General features: G+C 46.1%; 1 protein-coding gene across 1 annotated transcript in view; it reads right to left on the reverse strand.

Moving 5' to 3' along the window:
- The window catches only part of GPC4 (glypican 4), a 97,085-nt gene that overhangs the window by 24,019 nt on the left and 48,842 nt on the right, over positions 1–24,224 (reverse strand). Inside the window, exons 2-3 of the mRNA XM_053374200.1 lie at positions 15,067–15,225; positions 624–1,015 (exon numbers count right to left, since the gene is read on the reverse strand). Of these exons, the coding sequence (XP_053230175.1) occupies positions 624–1,015; positions 15,067–15,225 (551 nt within the window). The remainder of the gene's footprint in view (positions 1–623; positions 1,016–15,066; positions 15,226–24,224) is intronic.

Here is a 24,224-nt window from a genome sequence, read left to right on the forward strand (position 1 = left end):
GTTACTGTTTACAGGACTTGTGTGTCGTTTTTGTTTTTCCATAAGTTGTGTGTTAGATGAAGTGGTGAGGTATTATATGATTTTTCCACCCTGCCCGCCTACCTTGACAAATGTTATTATGCATGTGCACATATTTTCTTTAACGTAAGTTGCTTAGAGAGCCTTGGATGAAAAGTTACTAGTAAATAAATATAATGCAAAACATTCCTTTTTAACCAGGACTTTGGCTGGTTTATCATTTTAAAACCCCCCCCAAAAAACCCCACCTTAGACTGAGTTTTAGCACAAATGAAAAGTTAAAACAAATCATTATTTCCTGATGAATAGCCTTTGGAGTATAATGTAACTTAAATAGAAAACCATCTTTAGAAAGGTTTTTCCTCCAAAAGCATTTTATTTTAAAAATCCAGTTTAAATTTTAAAAAATCCGATTTAAATTAAAAAATCCTTTTTTGATATATATTTTTAAAAAATCATTGGTTTTTATCCACCCTGCTTTTATTTTCTATACTGTAATCTTTTAATGTGAACCACCCTGAGATCTTTGGATATAGGGCGGTATATAAATTCTAACAACAACAACAACAACAACAACAACAACAACAACAACAACAACAACTCACCACAGACACCTTGCCAACCACGTCCCTTGCCACGGCCAGGCCTTGTGCGAAGGTGCGTGCCGCCACAAACGCCCGTGTCACCTGGAGCTTCAGCTTGCGGGGCACATCCCCAAAGGGCTTGAGCTGCTCCGTGTACTTGCTGACACACCCCAGGTACTCGTCAGAGAAGTGGTACTGGGGGTTGACCAGGCGGAACATGCGCTCCAGCAGCCGGGCCCAGAAGTCGTTGAGCATCTCCTCCAGGTTGACGCTGCCGCCTGTGTAGTAGCGCTTCAGCTCCACAAAGAGGTCCTTAAACATTTCTGAATTCTGCATGTACAGGAGGCCGTAAGTCCTTACAAACATGTCGTTCAAGGATTTCTCGGCGTTCTCGAGAAGCTCTCTGAAGAATTCTGCAGGGAAGGGGAGAATCGGTTCACAGAATCATGGAATTGTAGGGCTGCAAAGGGTCGCCTGGCCCAGCTCCCTGCAATGCAGGAATCGCGGCCGAAGAACCCCAGTGGACTGTGCACAAGAGGACAAGCTTCCAATGTGTCTCCAAAGCTTCGGGTGCAATAAACAAAGCTCAATTTTAATCTAGGAGGGACTGCAAATTAGGGCCACACGTTTTTATTTTGAAGGGTATGGGCAGAGGGGGGACTGTTTAGGACAAGGGTCAGAAGCCTCTTTTGGGCCTCTTTTGCTGCGGAGGCCTCAGAGGACACAAAATGACTGTCGCATCAAAAAGAGCAGATAAAGAGACACAACCACAAAATGGTGCAGGCATGCCTCCACCATCTCCCACTCCACATCAATGGCCACTAATATGCTTTATTCACAGAGAAGCTCTTTGCATCTCTCCTCTGAATTAAAGTTGGCCCTTCCTCTGGTCACTGCAGATGTCATCCTTAGTCATCGTTTCTCTTCCACATCTGAATGTGAAAGAGAACATCTGACATCTGAATACTTCCGCTAGAGTTAAAGACTGGCTGAAAGCAAGGTTATGATTCCACCCACAATTTGCAAACCACAGTTTGCATTAAATGTGGTTAAGAATTCTATCTGCCCAGAGCCAGCATGCATATAACAGCCTTCCTCCAATAGTACAAAAAGGTACACATTTGGACTTCCGGGTTAGCGCCATCGACTAATGGCGGATTCCCTCCGAGCTCCGGAGGGAATCGGCTCCGCAGGATTTGGGTCTTGCCGCTGCGGCGACGCGGGGACCCTCAGAAATCACAGGCGCTGAAGCCTGTGAACCTGGTGACTCGGCGGGCACCATTTGCGCCCCCCTGACCCGCGAAGGAGCCTTTTTAAAGGCTTCGGAACGGGGGGCGGGGCGAGCGGTGCGGTGCTGAGAGTCGACTGCTTCTCCTGCGGAGTGAAGCCGCATGCCATGGTCGGAGAGCGCTGACTTCTTGTGAACAATTGGACTTTAAAAGCAACAACCCGTGAGTAGTAAGGAAATTGGATTTGCAAATTTTTTTTGAATTAGGCACGATCGGGGAAGGCGCAAACAGGAAGTCCGTCTCCCCGTCTTGTAAATAATTTAAAGCAAGGACTAGTTAACTAAGGTCGAGAGAACTTCTTCTTCTTTATTGGGTAAAAGACATTAATTTCACGATTTGGCAGTATAAGTAATTTTACTGGAGGATAAGAGCTAATTTTGAGAGCTGAAGTGCCACCCCCCCGGACCCGGGAGTGATCCGCGAGAGAGCCTGTTGAGGAGATATAGAAGAGTTTGACAGCTGTCAAATTAGCTGTCAAGAAGGAAAAAGAGAACTTTGTTTCTGCTGTCTCTGCTGGATATATTTGTTACAATTTGGTTATATTTTGTTGAAAACAAGGAAGAACTGATACAAACTAACTTGATTTTTGGATTTGAACTGGAAGGAAGATTAAGTAACCAAAATCCCTCTAGAGGGGGTTTTGGGACATTACAAGAATGGGACATTACAAGGAGGAAAAATTCAAGCTAAATTGGACAGAGTTTTTCTTCTCTTGGGAAAGTTACAAGGCCAAATTGATGTTTTGGCTACCAATGTTGCAACTCTGGACTTAACAGTAAACAAATTCATTGAATTTGATAAGGATTTGACTCCGGAAGTTCATGCAGCTGGACAAGAAGAGAAACTTGAGAGATTTGAGAGTGTGGAGAAAGAGATATATGTTGTTTCTGAGGAAAAGGAAGGAGGAGATGTAATGTTGCAGATGACAAAGGAGAGCCAGAGGCCTGACATGATGGTTACAAAGGAAAATAAGTACTGGATGATGAAAATCTGGTCTGAATTGGAGATTGAAGAATGGAGAGATCTCCTTATGTGGAGATCTGAAGACCTATGGATTACAAATTTGATTAAGGTGGAAGTTGGAGCTTTCGGGACATTTGGACTTAAAAGGAGTAAGAAACAAGATTCGGGCTCCACTTTTAAGTATGGAGGTCTGGCTGGAAGAAACATGGACCCTATTGGGACAGAGCTTCTCCGAGATCTGGTGTTTAATACTAAGGACTACCAAAAAAACCGGCAGAGAGGAATTGAGAAAGAATTAAGAGCCTCGGACGTGAGGTCTCCAGGCTGATAGTAGACTAAGACTGATGGACATTTGTTGGGGATCGAAACCGGGAAAGGGGGGGTGGGGTTTGGGAATCCAAAGGGTTTACAATTATAATCTGTTTTTTTATTTTGTTTTGTTATTAGTATGAAAATTGGGGAATTCGTGGAAGGGAATTTGGGACTTTAGAAAAAAGTTTTAAGAATGAGCACTGATGTACAAATATTGATGTTTATAAGTTAAAATTGGTTTTTCTAAAATGAATTAAATATAAAAAGGTCAAAAATTGGGGATAAGAACTTGTTGAACTAACAATTTGAATTGGAATATAAGAAGGGGAGGTGTGGGGAAGTCAGGGAAATATGTTATTGAAAATACGGATTGTAAACTTTATGTGTTTTTAACTTTTTTGTTTTTTCTTTTTTGATTTTTTAATGTATTAAGGTGGAAAATCTCAAGAAATATCTTTTAAAAAAACAAAAACAAAAAGGCACACATTTGATCATCATCTTCCCTCCAATCAATTTTAAGCCTTGCAGACTCCCAGAGGTGCAGCAAGGTGATGGGTGTTCTCTACCAAATGTGGCCTTCACTCAGCCTATAAATCAGAAGGTGGGTGTCAGGGAACTGCAGGCAGCGAGGAGGAAAGAATTAGAGGAGACAGGGAACGATCTCCACTGCTCAGTACTGAGTCCTCCTCAGAAGACAGAGAAGAGGATAGTGAGTCTGGGGAGGAAGGGGTGCTTCAGAGAGAGGGGGATCCACGTCACAGGGGAAAACGGAAGGGGCTGAGCCGTTGGCTCTGTTGGTCTCGAGGGAGAGGGAAAAGAGAAAGTAGTTAGAGCAACGCGTCATGAGAGACGGGTCGCTTTGTTTATTCTGCATGTAATCTTGTCAGAAGGAAATAAAGAAAGGAATTTATGGCTGGCTGCCGGGAGTGTTTCTCTGCTAAGTGCAGCAACGCATGCAGCTGGCTAGCTGACAGTGGGACAGAGCAAAGTTTCTGAAAAACGAAATACCAGACCCTCAAGGTGGAGAGGCAGAACCTGCCTTCCACTCTGGGAAGATTTATGCTCTCCTGCAAGTTATTACCATTGCATTTCTGCAGCACCCAATATCATCCAGGAGTAACGCAACAATGGGGGACACACATGCCTACCTGAGCATCATAAAGAATACAAGATGAAAGGTGAAGGGGATTGGAAAGGAAAGAGGGAGACTCTGCCCAAACTGGGAAAATGGTGGAAAATGCAAACCGTTACAGAACTTCAGATATGCAAGGGAACTTGGAGGTCACCCAATCCAAAAGAAAGTCCTTCGTGCAATGCATAGTTAAACTATGGAACTCCCTCCCCCAGGAGACAGTGATGGGCACCCACTTGGATGGCTTTGTAGGAGGACTAGACAAATTCTTGGAGGGGGGGCTATTGGTGGCTACTAGCCAGGGTGGCCATGCTCTGCCTCCACAGCTGGAGGCAGAAATACTTCTGAATACGAGTTGCTGGAAACCATGGGAGGGAAGAGGTGCTGGGTCTTTCTTGATGGTTTGCCAAAGACAGCTGTTTGGTCACCATGACTGCAGAATACTGGACCAGATGGACTGTTGGGGCCTGATCCACCAGGGCTCTTCTTGTGTTCTTATTGTTCAATGCACCACAATTTCCTTCCCCTCTGATTGTTTTCTTTTCTCTGGGGGAGAACACATGGGGGGGGGATTCTTCAGCACAACCCTAGACCCAGATTCTTGCTGATCACTTGCCATGGACTGGGTGGGTGCAGAGGAGTAGAGTCAGCAGCTGGTGAACCCCCAAGGAAAAAAGGCTCAGGACCCGGGGAGTGGTGGTGGGGTGACAGTGAGTGGCCACAGGGAGAAGATGGGGGGGGGAGGTGTTGGAAGCAGAAAGAGGCTATGGCAGAGAGCAGAGCAGAATCAGAGACAGAAGTGGAGAGGCCAAGAGGCAGATATGAGACAGGCTGCTGAAGAAGCCAGGGAATTTCCTCTTCCTGCTGTGACCTGCTCCCCTCCCAGAACCCACAGAGGTATGAAGAGGGCGGAGCAGAGACAAACAAGGCGTTGGAGTGTCAGACTGTTTGGGATGGACCCAGGGGAGGAGGAGACATAGAGAGCTGCAGGAAGGCAGGGACATCCCCACAAATGCCTCATAGGGGCAAGTTATACTGGGAAGAAGCCTGGGATGTTTTGTTTCTTTGAATACAGGGTTAACTTCACTGACACCTTGTGGGTTATTGCTGACTTGCTCCCAATCCCCGCCTTAACACGATCACCTGTTAGAGGGGAACCTGGGGCAGATGCCAAGGGTGGGCCCTGTCTAGGGTGCCAGCAGACACCCCAAAGTGCCACATATAGATTTCTGGACACAGAAAACCTTAAATGTTTTAATAGGTGCAACTTCATACACAAAAAGCCAGACCAGCTGATTCAAACTGAAAAAGGAATCCAGACCTAGGGATTGCTCTTGGGAGTGTCCCACATCATGCCTAGAAAATGCAACGTAGCAGAACTGCCACCCCCATCCCAAAAATGAGATAAAAGGTGCGAGATTTCCACAGCCCCAGCTCTGTGGTCAGAAGGCACAGCGGGGTTTATTTTGGGGAGGAGTTCATACGAGACTCAAAGAAAGCTCAACAAGTAACATTAATACCATCATAATACCAGCAGCGTAATAATCTTAAAAAGTGTCTAATGTGGGACAGATGTCTGTAACAGAAAGCATGATTCCGTGTCCCAGAGTTTCTATGCACTGTTACCTTTGCCCATCTGTCCTGTACGTAACTACTTTATGATTTAATATCGTTCAAAAAAGGAGGGTGGGGTGAAGAAGGAAGGTCAATAGGTTTGGAATTCCCAGACTTCTTGTGTGCAGTCCTGATGGTTCCCTGTTGCACAGACTACTGCACTCCTCAAAAACAAAAGTCCCCCTGGGAAGTACGGTAGAAACGCCCCCCCCCCCAATTATTTCCTCCAGGGCACTGGATATCGGGCATTCTGTCCTGTGCCTTTTTGTGACTCATGTTCAATAAATAAAATTTTAATAAAACATGCCTCTGTGCTGGGATCCTCAAAGGAGGCAGTGTTTAGACTTAAAAAGTTGTTAGAAGCAGGAGCAGGAAAAAGAGAGAGTCTTTGGCCCGGTTTGAATTTAAACCTTGTTAAAATGTATGAAGTATGTCGGAGTTCAAATTTTTTAAGTCTTCAAAGTGCTCCAGTACAAACAAAGTCTAACTCAGAAGATTTTCGGGATGAGGTGGGGTTCAAGGAGGGGGAATCACTGAAGTGCATTTTTTAAAAGGTGTTCTTTATTAACACAGTTCTGGGCTTGGAGCTTGACTGAGCAGCAGAAAGCACAGCAACTTTCAGAGTGCAGGAGGAGGAAAACGACCCCTAGGGGAAAAAAGGATTTTATTTTGACACCCGCCTCCCAGCACATCCTCTGTCCAGTATCAGCATGAACTTCTCTGCTGGCTCCCATGCCTGGCATTTCCTGTCTACAATTTTCTCTCTCACTCTTGTGCGCATTTAATATATACTATAGAGAATGGCTGGGTGGTATGTATTAACTTCTTCTTTTTTGTATGTATTAATTTCTAATTCATTTAATCATTCTGAAAGCTCACCTTGTTCACCTCTGTTTCTTTCTCTTTTATACCTGCCCCCCCCCGCACTGCAGAACTTTTAATAGGAACAGGAAGGCCAGAGAACACCAGAGAAGGCCAGCTACACCCTTGGAAGCATAGCTGGAAAAGGTTTATGACAAAACTGGTTTTGAAAATGATGCTGTTAAAACACCTCCATCTTCTAATCCAAAGAGCAGAAGCCTGGGTTACTTAAGAGATTTCTGGTATTATGGACGGAGCTCAGTTATTTGTATCAGTGTTAAGAAATAACAAAACAAAACATCTATATATGTAATAAAACATATACACCGCTCAACTGTAAAAACAACAATAACAATGACAACAACTCAAAGAGCTTTACTTACAGGAATTCGTTCAATTATTATTTCCCCCCCCAAAATAGTCCGGCCCCCAACAAGGTTTGAGGGACGGTGGACCAGCCCCCTGGTGAAAAAGTGACCCCTGGCATAGACAATGTTACTGTTAGGTGGATTTTTGGCTGGTTGACTGACCGAATCCTATGCACTCCCATCTGGAGGGGGCCAGGTTGGGAGAGACTGGCATAAGTTGCATCCTTGTTAGAAGCATAGAATTGTAGAGCTGGAAGGGACCCAAGGGTCATCTAGTGCAGGAATCTCAGCTCAAACATCCCAGACAGATGTCCATCCAAGCTCTGCTTATAAACCTCCAAGGAAGGAGAGCCCCCCCCCCTTCCATCCCACTCTCAAACAGCTCTTGCTGTCAGAAAGTTCTTCCTGATGCAAATAGCAGCATTGGTTCTTCCTGAAAGGCAAGACTTTGCTACTGTTTCTCCTGGTTAGGTATAAATTCTCTCCCTCTCATGGTTTGTTGGCTGATTAATGAGTCACAACGTGGCCCAGAAATAACCCCTCTGACCTTGAGGGGAGGGAGAGAATGGAGGTGGGGGCAGGGAGGCTGGCCTGCTATCTTGACAGGTTGAAGGGCAAAATGAATTAACACCTTTCATTTGTCTTGGAAATTGGGCTTGTTCTCAAACAAAAGTTGTGCTTTAAGCGATTACTTTTCTTGTTTTATGGCATTGTAAAGGCCTGATCAGCGCTGCAGTGGGTGCTCTGGGTGGGGGAGACCAACGCAAACAATGTTTTCTCTGCCTCAGCTTAAAGGTGGACTTCCATTGATACCCTGAACTATTTACAGCCTGTGCTAAATGTTTAAGTTTAGATTAGAAGAACAAAAAGTCACCCTGCTTGACATTCTACAAGGTCATGGAGAACAATAGGTCTCTGCTCTGAGCCTGCATGTCCAGGAAGCGTGAACAGTGACTCCGATCTACAACCCTGATTGGACTCCCAACTCCTATCAGCCAACAGGGTCAATGGCCGGTGGTGAAGAGAACTGTTGTCCAGTAAAACCTAGAACATCACAATTCCCCCGTAGAATTATAGGATGGTAGAGTTGAGAGGGTAGAGTTGAAAGGGATGACCCAAAGGGTCATCTAGCCCATGGGTAGGCAACCTAAGGCCTGGGGGCTGGATCTGGCCCAATGCCCTTCTCAATCCGGCCTGCAGACAGTCCAGGAATCAGCATGTTTTTACATGAGTAGAATGTGTCCTTTTATTTAAAATGCATCTCTGGGTTATTTGTGGGGCATAGGAATTTGTTCTCCCCCCCCCCAAAAAAAATATAGCCCGGCCCTCCACAAGGAGTGAGGGACAGTGGACCAGCCCCCTGCTGAAAAAAATTGCTGACCCCTGTTCTAGCCTAACCCCCTGGAATGCAGGAATCACCAGTGTCTGCGGAAGATCAACATGGGGGGACTTCATCAAAAGCCCTACTGAAATCAGGCATTTGCCTTTTCCACCAAGCTCAAAACTATCAAAAGAAAAGAAGTAAGATTTGTCCGCCATGCCTTGTTTTTGAGAAACCCTTGTTGGGTCTTAGTAATCGCAGCATCCTTTTCTAAGTGCTTGCAGCCTGACCATTTAATTATCTGTTCTAGGACCTTTACTGGTATTGACATGAAGCTGACCAGTCAGCAGTTACCTGGCTCTTCTTTGCCCCTCTTTTTGAAGATAGGGACAACATTTGCCAGTCTCCAGCCCGCAGGGACCTCACCTGTTCTCCCAGAATCCTGAAGGATTATAGACAGAGACTCTTGAGATTACATCTGCAAGATCCTTTGGCCCTGGAGATCTGAATGCACTTAAAATAGTTCCTATATTGGGCTGCAGCTCCCTCTCTGCATCATTTATTCGGTTATCACAAGGTCCGACTCTGTCACCCAACAGCATTTCTCCATCCCCCATCTACAAAGTGGACCAAGTTAGAAATGATGTATTTGGTTGGCTCTTGTATGCTTTTTTTAAAACTGTAGTGAATAGCAACCACCGGTCACCAAATCCAGATCAGGATCAAAGCACTGGAACTCCTGAAGTCTCTCACCACTTGTTTGATGGGGGGCACCTCTAGTCCAGCATCCTCTTCTCACAGGGGCCACTCAGATGCCTATGGGAAACCCACAAGCAGGACCCAAGCACAAGAGCCCTCTCACCTCCCATGGCTTCTAGCAACTGGTCTTCGGAAGCATTGCTGCCTACAACCGTGAAGGCAGAGCAGAGCTTTCATGGAGTGCACACAAATGCTGGCCAATCATTGCTGCACCCAACCAACAGTTTTATGGCAAGTTCCCCCAAGCTGCTGCCCTCTGGCTGTCAGTGAACTTCAATTCCCATCAGCTCTTCCTAGCAGAGCCTTTCTTTCTTTTTCTTTCCTTCTTTCTTTCTTTCTTTCGCGATCCCCTGCAGCCGAGGAAGATGGTCTTCCATGAAGACGGTTTTAACAGTGAGTTCATAAGTGACTGTGGAGGCCAATTCTGGATCCACACATCCTTCCACAGTGGGGACATTGGTTTCCGGCAGGAGTTGATCATGGTGTGGATTTGCCAAGCGTGCCTTCCTCCTAACACGTTTCTCCCTTGCATCCTGAGTTCAAGTGTCTTCAAAGCCCATGACACCTTTGGTAAAGGCTATTCTCCAATTGGAGCGCTCACAGGCCAGTGTTTCCCAGTTGTCAATGTTTATACTACTTTTTTTTAAAAAAAATTGCATTGAGACAGTCTTTAAACCTCTTCTGTTGGCCACTGGCCACCAACATTACACTTTCCATTTTTAAGTTTGGGCTGGTCCACGTGAATTCTACTTTCTAACTTACCCCTCTTCTTCTTCTTCTTCTTCTTCTTCTACTACTACTACTACTACTACTACTACTACTATTTTTTAATGTTCCATACACCTCCCTCTCCCCAAGCACTAGAAAGCCCCAAGAAAGGGCTGCAGCATGTACACAGAGGGTTGACACACACTTGCAGAATCTGTAGCCAAGGAGAGAAAAGGCAACGGAGAAAACGCAAAAGCTTTCGGAGCTGTTTGACTTTGCAAAACATGTGTTAGCACTTATGCACACAGGAAGAGAGTTCATTCACACAGCGTGAAGAAAGTTAAACCTAAGATGTTACACCCTGTATTGGGGGAGCAGCCTGGGGCATGGAGGGAAGAGAGTAACCCTTTAAAGAGCCAAGAAAAAGGCAGGATTCCTTTTGCTGCTGTTGTTGTTATTATAGAAAAGATACCCAGTGGAATTCACATCATGAATGACAAGGACTTGGGGCAACAAGACTAGAGCCTTTAACCATCAGCCTTTGCCAAGCTGGTGCCTTGAACATGTTTTTGGGCTACAGCTCCCATCAGATGCTGTGGAAGCTCCTGATGGGAGCTGTAGTCAAAAACATCTGGAGGGCACCAAGTTGGCGAAGGATGTTTTTTGGCTTTGGTTTTTAAAGCAGGGGCCTCTTGAGAGAACATGAATTTCTCCATTGCTGGTGGATCTCATAACTGTCCTGTTTGTTTCACATATAACACTCTTAAAAGTTTCCATATTTGTCTAGGGATGTGGGCGTGGGTGTGTGGGTGTGTAAATTCTCATAGCTACTTTCAGCTACTAGGGTGATCTTCTGAGGACCATGAAGATGGTGGAATGCAGCTGTCTACCACCCTCAGGCCTCCTGGTCCCTCTCCCAAAGGACTTTTTCTCTTGCAGTCCCGTATCCTTAGAACTGCCTCCTGGATCACCTCTACGATGCCACCTCTCATTATTCCCCCACCCCACCCCACCAGCTTTCCACGAAGCCTTTGGAAACGTCTCCACACCTTACAGCAGGGAGAGCTGTAGACCAACCTGGTTCCCTCAGATGTTGCTGGGCAACCAGTGTGGCCAAAGGTAACATGATGATGGGGGTGGGGATTTCCTTAACAGCTGGACGATGCTCAGTTGGTCATCCCTGCCTGCAATGATCAAGCCCAAGTGCATTTTACAAAAGTAAAGGCTCACTGGCTACACCATACATTTAAAGCACTGTGAGTCCACTTAAAAGAGTCAGGGCTTCCCCCAAAGGATCCTGGGGGCTGCACTCTACTGACTTGCTGGGAGACCCCATCTCCCTCAGAGAGCTACAATTCCCAGAGTTCCCTGGGAAGAGGGGTGAATTGTTAAACCACTCTGGGAATTGTAGCTCTGGGAAGGGAACAAGGGCTCTTCTTTTGGGTTCTAGCCAGCCAGCCATGCCCCACTTCCAAGTTACTCCATTCCATCCTCCTCTTTCCATCTTTCTTTTTCAGCTGACACTTGTGGCTACTAAGCATGCTCAGTCCTCATTCTGCTATTTTCTCTGTGGAGTGGAGAGTTGCCCCCTTAGGATTTTTAAAAGGGGTTTAACTCTCAAGGTTCTCCCTCTTATGTGCAGGTGAGGCTCTCTTGGCTCCATTTTTATCAACAGGTATCACCTGAGCTTGCTATTGGAAGGAGTGAGGACAGTAGTCTAAGTTATGGGGTGGGGCCTCTGTAACGAAACCCCAAAATTGCACCCCAGACTCTCTCCAATTACAGTGGTATCTCTGGTTACGTACTTAATTCGTTCCGGAGGCCTGTTCTTAACCTGAAACTGTTCTTAACCTGAAGCACCACTTTAGCTAATGGGGCCTCCTGCTGCTGCTGCGCGATTTCTGTTCTCATCCTAAAGCACAGTTCTTAACCCAAGGTACTATTTCTGGGTTAGCGGAGTCTGTAACCTGAAGCATCTGTAACCTGAAACGTATGTAACCCGAGGTACCACTGTATAGCAAAATCACGGCTTCTACTCCAGCCTTCTGGAAACAGCTTGGTGTGGGGTGGGTGTCCGAAAATGGATAGGAAAAGGGTCTAGGCCTCCCCTATCAAAGGACCTGTTGCTTGCCCCCTGTCTCTATTTGTTCTGCCAGTGGTCGTTGTTCTTAACATTATTTGAATTCTGCAACATCCTTTGGTGCTGAATTTTCATGGTTATTTTTCAGCTACCTGGGCACCTTATTGAAAGGAATGAGAGAAACAAATGCTTTTAATAAATAAAGCATGTGGTGCTGGTGAGGGGAAGCAGGCAGCATTGAAGTCGGAAATGGTGTTAAATTTTAAACAATGAACAAGTAGTGTCAGGCTGGCTTATATCAATTAAGAACTAAAAGCACAAAGCACATCATCGTGGCTCTCCTGTGGGCACAACACAGATGGCTTTATGCACAGGATTAAGAGGAACCAGAAACTAACTGAAGAGGGCTACAACTCCTTCCACCCACCTTTCCTCACTTGATTTTAAGCACTGCCACTTCACCAGCAGTTCCATCTGCCCCCCACCAGTTGGATGGCATGCATGGCATTTCCCTGATTTATCCTCATGACAACCTTGTGAGGATGACTAAGACTGAAAGATGGTGGCAGGGTGAAGGTCACCCAGTGACAATTTCATTTGAATCAGTGGTCTGTCACACTAAGCACTACATCACACTGACTCTCTCGAAAGACCCCACCGCAGCTTTCACCAACCTGGGGCCCCTTACAGATGTTTTAGACCCACCAGGCCCAGCCAGCACAGTCAATTTGAGCTACAACTCCTACAAGCCCCAACAAGTGTTGCCTGAAATCTGCTTTGTCTCTAGCACACTCATTCAACTTAAACCTTCCCAACACCTCCTGCATTCCATTTTGAGGTTGGTACAGTGAAGGTATTGGGTATTTCCCATCATAACCAGCATCTCCTTCCCTTCCCCTTACTGTTTTGCTAAATTTCCATCCTGATTTAAAAACAAAACAAAACTCTGGATGACAACTTGTGGCTTCTTAGTTGGCCCTAACAAACATATACTTTGCAGCTTTAAAACTTCATGTGAAATAATTTTAGTAGCTGATGATGATCACAGACTTTCCCTCAATGGATAAGGGAAGGATGTTACAGCGGCATTAAATCTGGGAAGGAAAACAAATGTGGGTTGGTAAGGACAGAATGCCAAACCACGGCTTCTGCTCGTTCATCATTTAGATGCCACATTATGATCCTGTGTTCTAGACACAGACTGGGGAGCAGTTGTGGCACGTGTGAAGCTGCCTCATATGAGTCAGAGAATTGGGTCCATACCAAGCTCAATACCACCAGCACTTACTGGCAGCATCTCTCTAGGATTCCAGGCAGGGGGCAACCCCCAGCCCTACCTGGAGATGCTGGGGGCTGAGCCTGGGACCTTCTGCATGCTTTCTAGATGTTTTCTACCTCTGAGGTACTCCCAACATTCATCATAGCTGCAGGGGTGACTGCCAAGAAATGGCTTCTGCTTCTCATCCAGGAAGACATCAGGGTTGGCATGTCCTGTGGCCCACTCACCCTCCCTACTCCACAAAAAAGGAAGTGTTTAATTAAGAAACCTGTTTAGTGACACAGACTGTGCGGTGCTTGGGAGGCTGCAAAAAACCAATGTTTGGAGCCAGCTGTAGAAGAACCTAAGACAAGCTCTGCTGGAGGAGGCCAACATCCTGTCCTCACAGTGGCCAACCAGGTGCCTGTGGGAAGCCAGCAAGCAGGACCCCAGCACAAGAGCAGCTCTCTCCCTCCCTGCGGTTTCTGGCAACTGGTATCCAGAAGCATTACTGTTTTCAACCATGGAGGCAGAGCATTCTTCGTCATGGCTAGTAGCCATCAATAGTCCTCTCTTCCAAGAATCTTTTCTGTTGGCAAGCAATAGAATTGCAAGCAAGCGGTATGTAAATCTTGGGGTGGGTGGGGGGATAAGACAAATCTAGCATTTTCTGTCACTCAACGTGGGTATTTTCCACCCTGTGAACTAGGCCATAGATCTGCACTTTCAGGTAAGCAAGGTACAATCCTCAGGTGCATTTTTAAAAAGTGGGGAAGATTCATAATCTCAAGCAGCTTCCTGTCTGTTCATTGTAAAGTTTAAGGAGTTGCAAGACCCCTACAGCCTGTGGCAACCAGAAGCTGCACATTTAGGAGCTGCGCAGTGAAGGTAAAACTCCTCATCACCATATATCGGCCCCTCTAAGGGCAAAAGCAAGGAGGGAGCTAGAGAAGTTACAACTGCATTTCACATCCACTCTGTGCCCAATCCTGCTAACTGGATTCTGCATGAGGGTGTTAAAGCAAGACTCAATGTTGAGGAGGTTTCATTAGAGCTACAAGTAAGCAGTAAGGTCTAAAAAGAGTTTGGGTGGACTCTTGCGAATCATGCCCATCTGGGAACAGCAAAAGAAAATGCAAGTGCCCTGCTTTATTACAGAGTTTGCTGTTCATGAATCAAATTGGAAAGACAGATGCACACCCCTTGTGGGTAACTAAAGAGATGCAATCAGCAAATATTTCTATCAAACTGGTTTGCAAAATAAGCAGCCCTCTGAACTTGTCATACCAAAGTCTTGAGTCATTCAAGCACAACTTTGGAAAGGAGAGAGTTGTAGAAAAAACAAACAAAAATAATGACAAAGCACAACAAAACCTTGTCTATCTAAACCAACCTGGTGCCCTCCAGTTGTATGGGCTGATGGGAATTGTAATCTAAAACAAGCAGGATTTGAACACAAGAGCACTCTTCTCTCCTGTGGCTTCCAGCAACTGGTGGTCAGAAGCATTTAGTAGCCATCAATAGACCTTTCCTCCTCCCTGAATTTGTCTAATCCTCTTTCAAAGTCATCTGGGTTGATGCCATCACTACCTCCAGTGGGAGAGAGTCCCATGGTTTCACTATGTGCTGCATAAAGACCAACTCAGAGATGTTTGGGACTGAACCTGGGACCTTCTGCTGATGCTCTAGTCTATCACTTCCCACCAGGCTGACAAAGGTTGGCATAAACAAAGTCCATAAATATATTGCAGCACTTCTCATCTGAGCTAGCTAAGGGCAACGCAGGGGCTAGGACTCACCATCAAACTTTTTGTACCGGGAACTGAAGGTTGCTTGCAAGTTATTACTAAGTTCCACCACAGCATTTCGGAAGTCCTGTTTGCTCTGCTGGCTGTATTTTTCTTCCATCTCTTGAGAGCAGCATGTGTAGCCTTGAGGGCAGACTTTCAAGTGATCACCTGGAAACACAAAGGTGAGAAAGCTTTACACACGAGTACATCAATCTATGACAATCATGGGGGGCGGGGCAGGGCGGAGGCTGAGCTTGCTGCTGCGGCAGCAGCTGTGTACAGATACACAGAAAGGTGGCAATTGCTCTGGATAAAAAGCACTAATGCGGAACGGACAGGAACCTCACAACCATTTAAGGAACACCCAGCTGTTTAATCAAGTAAGTATTGGAATCAGTTATAGCAGGTAGCAGTCTTATGGGATATGCGTGTTTGTGTGTGTACATGTACTTTAGATGTGTGCATTACTTCAGTTGTGAAGCACAGAGTTCACATAGCACTTCCCACCTCCTTGCTGATGCCTCCAAGAGCACAGATCTCCCTCCCCCAAGAGGTGTGCCTGCCATCATCTCTTTGCAGCAGCCTTTGCCAAACTGGTACCCTTCCAGAAATTTTCAACTACAACTCCCATCAGTGCCAGCTGGCATAGCCAATAGTATTACGGGATGTGGCAGGTGGCTGATGAAGACACACCTCAGTCTCCTGACCTTTGAAAACCAAAGAACTTGTTTTTGTACCCTACCTGTAATATGTTGTGTGGAAGTATTGCTTTTGGGCTATGGGTGGGGTTGTTGCTGTACACTTTTAAAAACTGCATTACATTTTTGTATGCTGCAATTTGCCCTGTGGCCTGGTGAAGGTTGAGTAAGACATGCTGTGGTTGTTATTATTCTCATTATGAAGAAGAGCAGAAATGGTTTGCAAGGTTGGGTTTGGTGATACAGCAGGTGATTCAAGAAAGCATGGGAAGACTGACAAGTGAAAGAGACTTCTGCAGACAAGGCAGCTGTTGCCCCAACTGACGGACTGGTTCGTGCCCTTGGTGCTGAAACCTCAGTCCTTCCTTCCTTCCTGGAAACACTCACTGGGATTTCCAACTCAAAATATTATCCTCTTCTCTCAACCACCAGCTTGTATCATCCTCCTTCATGGTTTATGACTTCCTTTAGAATCAGCTATAAAAAGAACCCAGGGCTAATCCAATTTCACACTAGACTTGTGTTCTCCTTATCAAGGGTATTAGGGTCCCTCTTATCATTGCTAATTAACAAGCGTTTCCAGAATGGAAGCCCTGTTAGTCCAGTATTTGGGAGAAAGGACAGTGCAGAGTCCCAGAGCATCTTAAACGGGACTAACAACTTTATTCTACCATCAACTTACGACGGGCTTTGTCAGATGCATGACATTCACTGGAAAAATTGGTGGATGCGTAAGAATACAGATTTAATGAAATGCACAGGAAATGCTGCATTCAGGTTCTGCTTGAGGGCTGCCCTTTGGGGCATTCAGTAAGCCACTGTGATACCATGATGCTGGATTACATGGGGCGATGGCCTGATCCTGTAAGCTCTTGATATGCTCTTATGAAACAGAAAAGATAGCTATAGATCCTTCGTCACCCTCTTCAGGGGTCATATAAAGAAAATTTAAGATTCAGTCATATTATGGGCTAGGGATGCGGGTGGCGCTGTGGGTTAAACCACAGAGCCTAGGACTTGCCAATCAGAAGGTCAGCGGTTCGAATCCCCGCAAGGGGGTGAGCTCCCGTTGCTCAGTCCCAGCTCCTGCCCACCTAGAAGTTCAAAAGCACGTCAAAGTGCAAGTAGATAAATAGGTACCGCTCCAGCAGGAAGGTAAACAGCGTTTCCGTGCGCTGCTCTGGTTCACCAGAAGCGGCTTAGTCATGCTGGCCACATGACCCGGAAGCTGTACGCTGGCTCCCTCAGCCAGTAAAGCGAGATGAGCGCTCCAACCCCAGAGTCGGTCACGACTGGACCTAATGGTCAGGGGTCCCTTTACCTTTACATATTATGGGCTTGTTTTAACACTGTAACTATAGAGGAAGGCTCCAGGTGACTGTAGCAGTTGTCAGTTCCCAAATTGATACAGACAGCGAGAGAGTGTCCCCCCTCCTTCATCAGCTCAGGAGAATTTGCAGCACACTACCACAAAGATGTGGTGCTGGAGTAAGTGGCCGAGAGAGACGGAAGGGGGCTCTCCACAGGTGGGTGTAGCTGCTAAGAACTGAGAAGCTGCTAATGCCACCCAGAAGCTTCCTACATCAAGGAGGCTTGTTCATGGCTTGCTCTTGTGCAAACTGGCTGTAACCACATTCCACTTCCACTGCTACCAGCAGGTGCAGAGTTCATTCTACCAGCCACCACTATTAATTATAAATTTGAAAGTAATAATAATTCTGCTATTTGAGGTGCTAAATACTATTGATTTCCATGCCAACAAAACATATTGTCACTTCCAAATCTAAATGCATTACTTCTCGTCCAACAGAAGGGAAAAGTAATCATGTGTAGTTGTGTTTGTTCATATCAATCCCTTCTTAGCCCCTCCCCTACCTTCCTTTCACATAGCTTGTTTTTTAGAATTCAAGCCTATTCGAGTAAAGGTAAAGGTAAAGGTTAGGTCCACTTGAGGCAGACTCTGGGGTTGCGGCGCTCATCTCGCTTTATTGGTCGAGGGAGCTGGTGTACAGCTTCCAGATCATGTGGCCAACATGACTAAGCCGCTTCTGGCGAACTAGAGCAGTGCACGGAAATGCCATTTACCTTCCCGCCGGAGGGGTACCTATTTATCTACTTGCACTTTGACATGCTTTTGACCTGCTACGTTGGCAGGAGCAGGGACCGAGCAATGGGAGCTCATCCCGTCATGGGGATTCGAACCGCCGACCTTCTGATCAGCAAGTCCTAGGTTCTGTGGTTTAACCCACAGCGCCACCCGCGTCCCTATTCTATTCGTGTAGGGACCACTATTTTCCTTTATATAACTTTGTACTTGTGCACTCTGATCGTGCTGTATGCAATGAATCAAATATAAAATATAAAATAAATATTGTAGTATTAAATTATAGTAGAAATAAGGTAGCCTTGCAAATAAGTTTTTAGTCTGCAAATATTTCCACTAACCAGACTATCAAAGCTTCACTAAGTCAGTCAGTGCAAGAGAGGGTCCAAACAAAGAAGTGCCTGAATTCACCAACCACTACCACCAACACCAAAGTGGAACATCCATTGCACCAACTATCATTCCAATTCAGAAGGCAATTTCCCAGATCTAAACTGAGCATGCTGCTCTAGGATTCTACTCAGGGTTACAGATTTAGGACTTCTGACCCAATTTCTACTGCTCCAACAAGCCCCAGGTGTATAAACTAGGGGTGACTGTCAGGGAACTGCCATCAGAGCCAGAGGGAGAGGGAGGGCTCCAGAGGGGTTCAGGAGAGCGTCCCGGGAGGGAGAGAAGCAGCCCATCTGCTGGGGAAGGAATTCAGCGTAGCACCAGTGGAGAAGGGGGGCAGATGGGTGGCTCCATGACTCCTTGCTGGAGACCAGCGGGGAGAGCACGGGTCCTCCGCTGCCCACACCCTCCCTGCGCAGAAGGCTTCCGCGCAGGGAGAGTAGGAGGAGACTAGGCGTCAAAGAGCTTTTTTGCTGGAAGTTCAAGAGACGCCCACTGACGGATTCTGCCAGCGATTGAGACAGCCACGGGTGAGAGGCTGTCCAGACAGAAAGGGTTCACCCAGGTAAACTAGCCAGGTGTGGCGTCGATTTACGCACGAGCAACCCCCTAGAACCATTACAGTGACCATCATGGTGTCTTTCATGTCTTCCCTTGCTGCCCATGAAACCTCTGAGCCCACCTCACACACTGTCTCCTTGGCCATGAAGTGGTGAGGATGGTTAGCTTCTCCCCGCCACACACACACACACACACACACACACACACACACACACGTAAAGTACATAGAGCTGATGGAGGAAGCTAGAAGAGTGGCTCACTTTTCGACTTGACCTTTCAGCCCTATTGCTTTTTCAAAACCCATATTAATTCTACTGGATCCAACTTTTACCCAGATCCCTTAGAAAAGCAAAGTGTGTGTGTGTGTGTGTGTCTCCCCACTTTCTTTCAGTCTAAATGGGAAGGGTGCAAGAGAGACATAATTGGGGAGGGGGCATGCTCATAGCACTCGTTCAAAACTCCAGCTGTGCCCACATGCTTAAAAAACTTGGTAACCCCTGAGATCATAGAATCATAGAGTTGGAAGAGACCACAAGGGCCATCGAGTCCAACAGCTCTTACTGTCAGGAAGTTCTTCCTAATGTTTAGGTGGAATCTTCTTTCTTGTAGTTTGGATCCATTGCTCCGTGTCCGCTTCTCTGGAGCAGCAGAAAACAACCTTTCTCCCTCCTCTATGTGACATCCTTTTATATATTTGAACATGGCTATCATATCACCCCTTAACCTCCTCTTCTCCAGGCTAAACATGCCCAGCTCCCTTAGCCGTTCCTCATAAGGCATCATTTCCAGGCCTTTGACCATTTTGGTTGCCCTCCTCTGGACACGTTCCAGTTTGTCAGTGTCCTTCTTGAACTGTGGTGCCCAGAACTGGACACAGTACTCCAGGTGAGGTCTGACCAGAGCAGAATACAGTGGCACTATTACTTCCCTTGATCTAGATGCTATACTCCTATTGATGAAGCCCAGATGAACTTTCACGAGATGAACTTTCACGAATCATTCCAGGCACATGTGTGGGTCTGAAAGAAAAAGGGAGCGAACCTGCTTCTAGTTTACAAGAGTTTCTCTTTCTGGGAGCAAATACTTAACTCACCACAGGCAGGTAGCTAAGGAGCTGTTTACAAGAGTGAGGACATGCAACACACTTGCCATGCTCATTGGGGGCTTGCTGTAATTAGATGGGGCAGGGAAGAAAACCAGCCTTTATTAAGCCTTATGGGATGGTCACAAGGTATTCTGAGCACACAAAAGTTAAATTTGGAGGGGGGGACGTTCTTTGGGCAGCTTTCACAACAAAAGCCTCACCCAGTAAGCTACAATGTGGAACCAGACCCTTGCCAAATTTTGCCAAGTGGCTAAGAAACTGGCCCTCTGGATGAGTTCAGTGCCCAGGTGCTGGGGGGGGGGCTATTTTCAGCAAGCCTTTTGTTGTCTGTGTCCTCAGCTGCTGGCTGGTCACCTGGGTCTAAAGAATATACGGTTCCCTTCCATGCAACAAGCTCCTCACCACAAAAACAAGAAATTCTAATTATTTCTGTGGCATGCACTTAAAATACCCTATACAACCAAAGGCTGTCTGGATTTCAATTCCCCCCCCACCCCCACCCCGCTTCCCCCACCCCCACTTTGCTTGCTGACAGCTTAGGGCCTGTGGATTTACTACAGAGAGAACACCAGACACTTTTTTTTTTTTTTAAGGAGGAAAAGAATGAGAAAGTTTTATGCCCCTCTCTGTACAAGCCAAGGAGCCAAAAGGCACATTAGGAAACTGAATTCTGTTCTGGAAGGGGTGAGGGAGAGAGAGAGAGAGACCTTGCCTTCCCATTCATTCATTCCCAAATTTCCCTCTACAAATACTTGTTTTACAACCCCAGGGTCCAGTCCTGCAAATGCAGCTGCCATATGAACGACTTAAATAAAATAGCTGCTGCTAGATGGAGCCAGTCTACATCAAAGTGGATGGACACAGACACCCACCCACACCCACAAAGAAAATGCTATATCAAGTCATCATGCAACACTTAAATATCAGTGGAGTCTGGTCCTCAACCAAGACTTGGGGCTGCCATGTACTTTATAGTGAAAGAACAGCCTGACTGATGGATCAGGCCAGTGGCCCATCTAGTCCAGCATCCTGTTCTCCTGGTGACCAACCAGATGCCCCAATGAGAAGCTCACAAGCAGGATTGGAGCGCAAGAGCCCTCTCCCCTCCTGCAGCTTCCAACATCTGGTGTTCAGAAGCAATACTGCCTCCATAGATGCAGTGGAATAGCCATCATGGTTAGTTGCCAAGGATATTCTCATCTTCCATGAATCTGTCCAATCCTCTTTTAAAACTATCCAAGTCGGAGCCCATCACTGCCTCCTGGAGGAACAAGTTCCATACTTTAACTGTGCTGGACTTTCTGTTTCTCTGTCCTGAATCTTTTAACATTCAGCTACTCTACTCCCTCTACTTCCATGCTATGGTGAGATATGCAAATGTTATGCAAATATGTCCCTTTCCGTGTTTGTAATGCATGTCCTATTTTATTACAATGCATAGCAGGCCACCCAAAAACATGAGGGCATCAGAAGAGCCTGTCTGCTGGCTCAGGCCAAAGACCCATCATAGCGCAGCATCCTGTTCTCCTGGTGACCAACCCCAATGTGAAGCCTGCAAGCAACAGCCCCCCCTACTTGTAATTCACAGGAACTGCCTCCAACAATGGAAGTAAGACACGGCCATCATGGTTAGCAGCCCCATAAATTTGTTTCAGTCCCTTATAAAGCAGTCCAAATTGGTGTGCATCACTATATCTTATGGTAGTGAGTCAACTTTTGAGTCCCATTGATTCCAAGGGGGATGAGGTCTGGATCCAACCCTTACAGGACAATCCTGCGTACCGCTGTTATTGTACTCAGCGGGGCTTTCGGGCAAGGGAGGGTGCTCAGGTTTGCAGCTCCTAAAGGTATCAGAGGCTTCTCATTTTTAAATTATTGTTTTTGTTCATAAAAACAAAATACCCAGAAATAATAAGGAAAAACAGAGAAAAAGAAGGAAGACAAGAGAAGGACACCCACTGCTGTTAGCTCAGTCAACAAAGCATGAGATTCTTAATCTCAGGATTGTGGGTTCAAGGTCCACGCTGGGCAAAAGATTCCTGCATTGCAGGGGGCTGGACTAGATGACCCTCAGGGTCTCTTCAAACTCTACTGTTCTATGATCCTGTTATTCTGTGATATGTATGGGTGTGACCATTATCAGAGGTCTAGCTTGGCAAAGCAGGGTCAGTGAAGGATGTGGCCAGAGGAGAGGGTTTGGTGTGGAAACAATCCCAGGGGCCAGGGAGAAACAGTCTGAGGTCTATCCCACCCCCTGACCCATTTAGCCAGAGATGCCTAGGGCCTCCTCCACAGCGCAACAGGATTTGCATCTCTCAAGATTTTGCAATCCAAACTGCATTTGCTCGCTACCTTTTCTAGCAGCAAGTTTTGCAAGACTTTTCTCTTGTATTATTTTTTTTTAAAATCCTGCCTTCTTTAGGTATGAGAGTGGCAAGGACACCAATGCAATCCCCTCCCTGCAAAAAAAAAAAAAGACTGAGAAGTATCATTCAACCACCTCTCCAATGTCTGAAACATCAACATATCGCCCACAAACCACTTTCAAGTTTATCTTTCGAGCCAGAAGGCCCAGAAATTTCCTGTTTTTTAAAAAAAGGAACACAAAGACACCCACGACTACATTCTGCTCCTGCAAAATCGTGACATACACCAAACTTGGCTTATAAAAACTACCCAGCTCTTCTCTTTACTTTTCTCTAGAATAAAGCAACTGTCACTGTGATCACAGAGGATTTTATTCTATTCAATGAAGACAGAGTACTTGTTTTTTTTTCTACATATGCCACACACCATCTAGATCCACTACACTTTTTTCCAGCTTCAAAGTGCTTCTTGAGAAGCCAGTTTCATATTGAAAAGAAAAGCTCATTGTAGATTGATTCTGCATTATGCCATTTTGAAAGCAGATGTTGGCAATTCCTGCAATGGGAGACATATTCACACCTGCCCAACGGCATTGTGGGTGGGCATAGTCCAAGACTGCAATTGCCACTTCCTTCTTCATTCACCTGGGGCATGTGGAAAGAGGAAATGGCATGGGTGTTGAAGTGCACATCAAGCAACCACAACCACCCAGGTGGAAAGCCACATGATGAGGATGAGCATGAACGATTCCAGATTAAGATAAAGCTACACCTGTTGCTCTCCACTTGCTGCTGAACTACAAACTCCCATGCTGGATGGGGCTGATGGGAGTTGGGGAGTCCAGCAACATTGGGAATACCACTGGTTCTTCCCAGTCCTGAACCATTATTGTATCTCTAGATCTCTTCAGCTAAAGCTCAACACTCAAATCTGCAACATCTCACTGGCTCTTTTGGAAGTCACTCTGTTTTGGTGGAGGACACCTATGCTGGTCCAGGAGTAGCCATTAAAACTAGTCTTCCTGCTGCCCAAGTTCCTAGCAAGGAACTGGAAAGCCATAGATCATCCAGGGGAAAGGCTATAGCTCAGCAGCAGTGCACCTCTTTGCAGGTTCAATCCCAGGTGGCAGCTCTAAGTAGGACTGGGTCAATTTAGGCGATACTAGGTGGGCCAGTGGTCTGACCTGTCACCAAATAAGACAGCTTCTTATGTTCCCATTTGTATAAATTTAGCACTTTCCACCATATGGTACTGCAAGTATTCCACCTTTTCTCCCCTCTCCCTCTCCAGAAGTGGCACATATTAACCTATCTTCAGCCCCAAACTTCACGTGAGACTAAACATGTGCCTCTTTGTGTTGCACAAACATTTGCAGGAATGCAGGCAGCTGCCTGGGGTGCCTGATCAGACTTAGAACTGGGGGGGTGGCAGGAAGGAGAAAGAGTTCCCCCCTGAAGATAGGATCCTGATGAAAACTATTTGCACCTGGAGGGCATCTCCCGCAGAAGCCAATGAGTGATGCGTAAGGAAAGAAAAGCTTGGTGGGTGGTTTTGCTCCAGGCTACAGTCTGGGGTGGTGGTGGTGGTTTTGAACTCTCCACCCAGCCACAACAATGACCAGCTCACCACCATTTACATGGAACTATTTACATGCACACAACACTGAAAGATATGTTGAGCATCGTGTCCAACATAGCATTTTACTTTTTACACCTGGGAGGGGTGCAGCAGACTTGGCATACCTGTTCCCCAATCCCACTGTTCAATTTATTAAATTGCACACAACCCCGCCACCACCCTAATAAAGCAGAATATTCCAACCGTAAGCCTTCCTCAGGGCATTGTTTGAACAAATGAATTAATCTAAGGCAACACCAGGATAACTTGCTGCTTCAAAAGCACAGGTTATTTGGTGTGTGTTGTTGTTTTAAAAAAACAA

This window comes from Podarcis raffonei, chromosome Z (assembly GCF_027172205.1).
Source record: "Podarcis raffonei isolate rPodRaf1 chromosome Z, rPodRaf1.pri, whole genome shotgun sequence".
Lineage (NCBI taxonomy): Eukaryota > Metazoa > Chordata > Lepidosauria > Squamata > Lacertidae > Podarcis > Podarcis raffonei.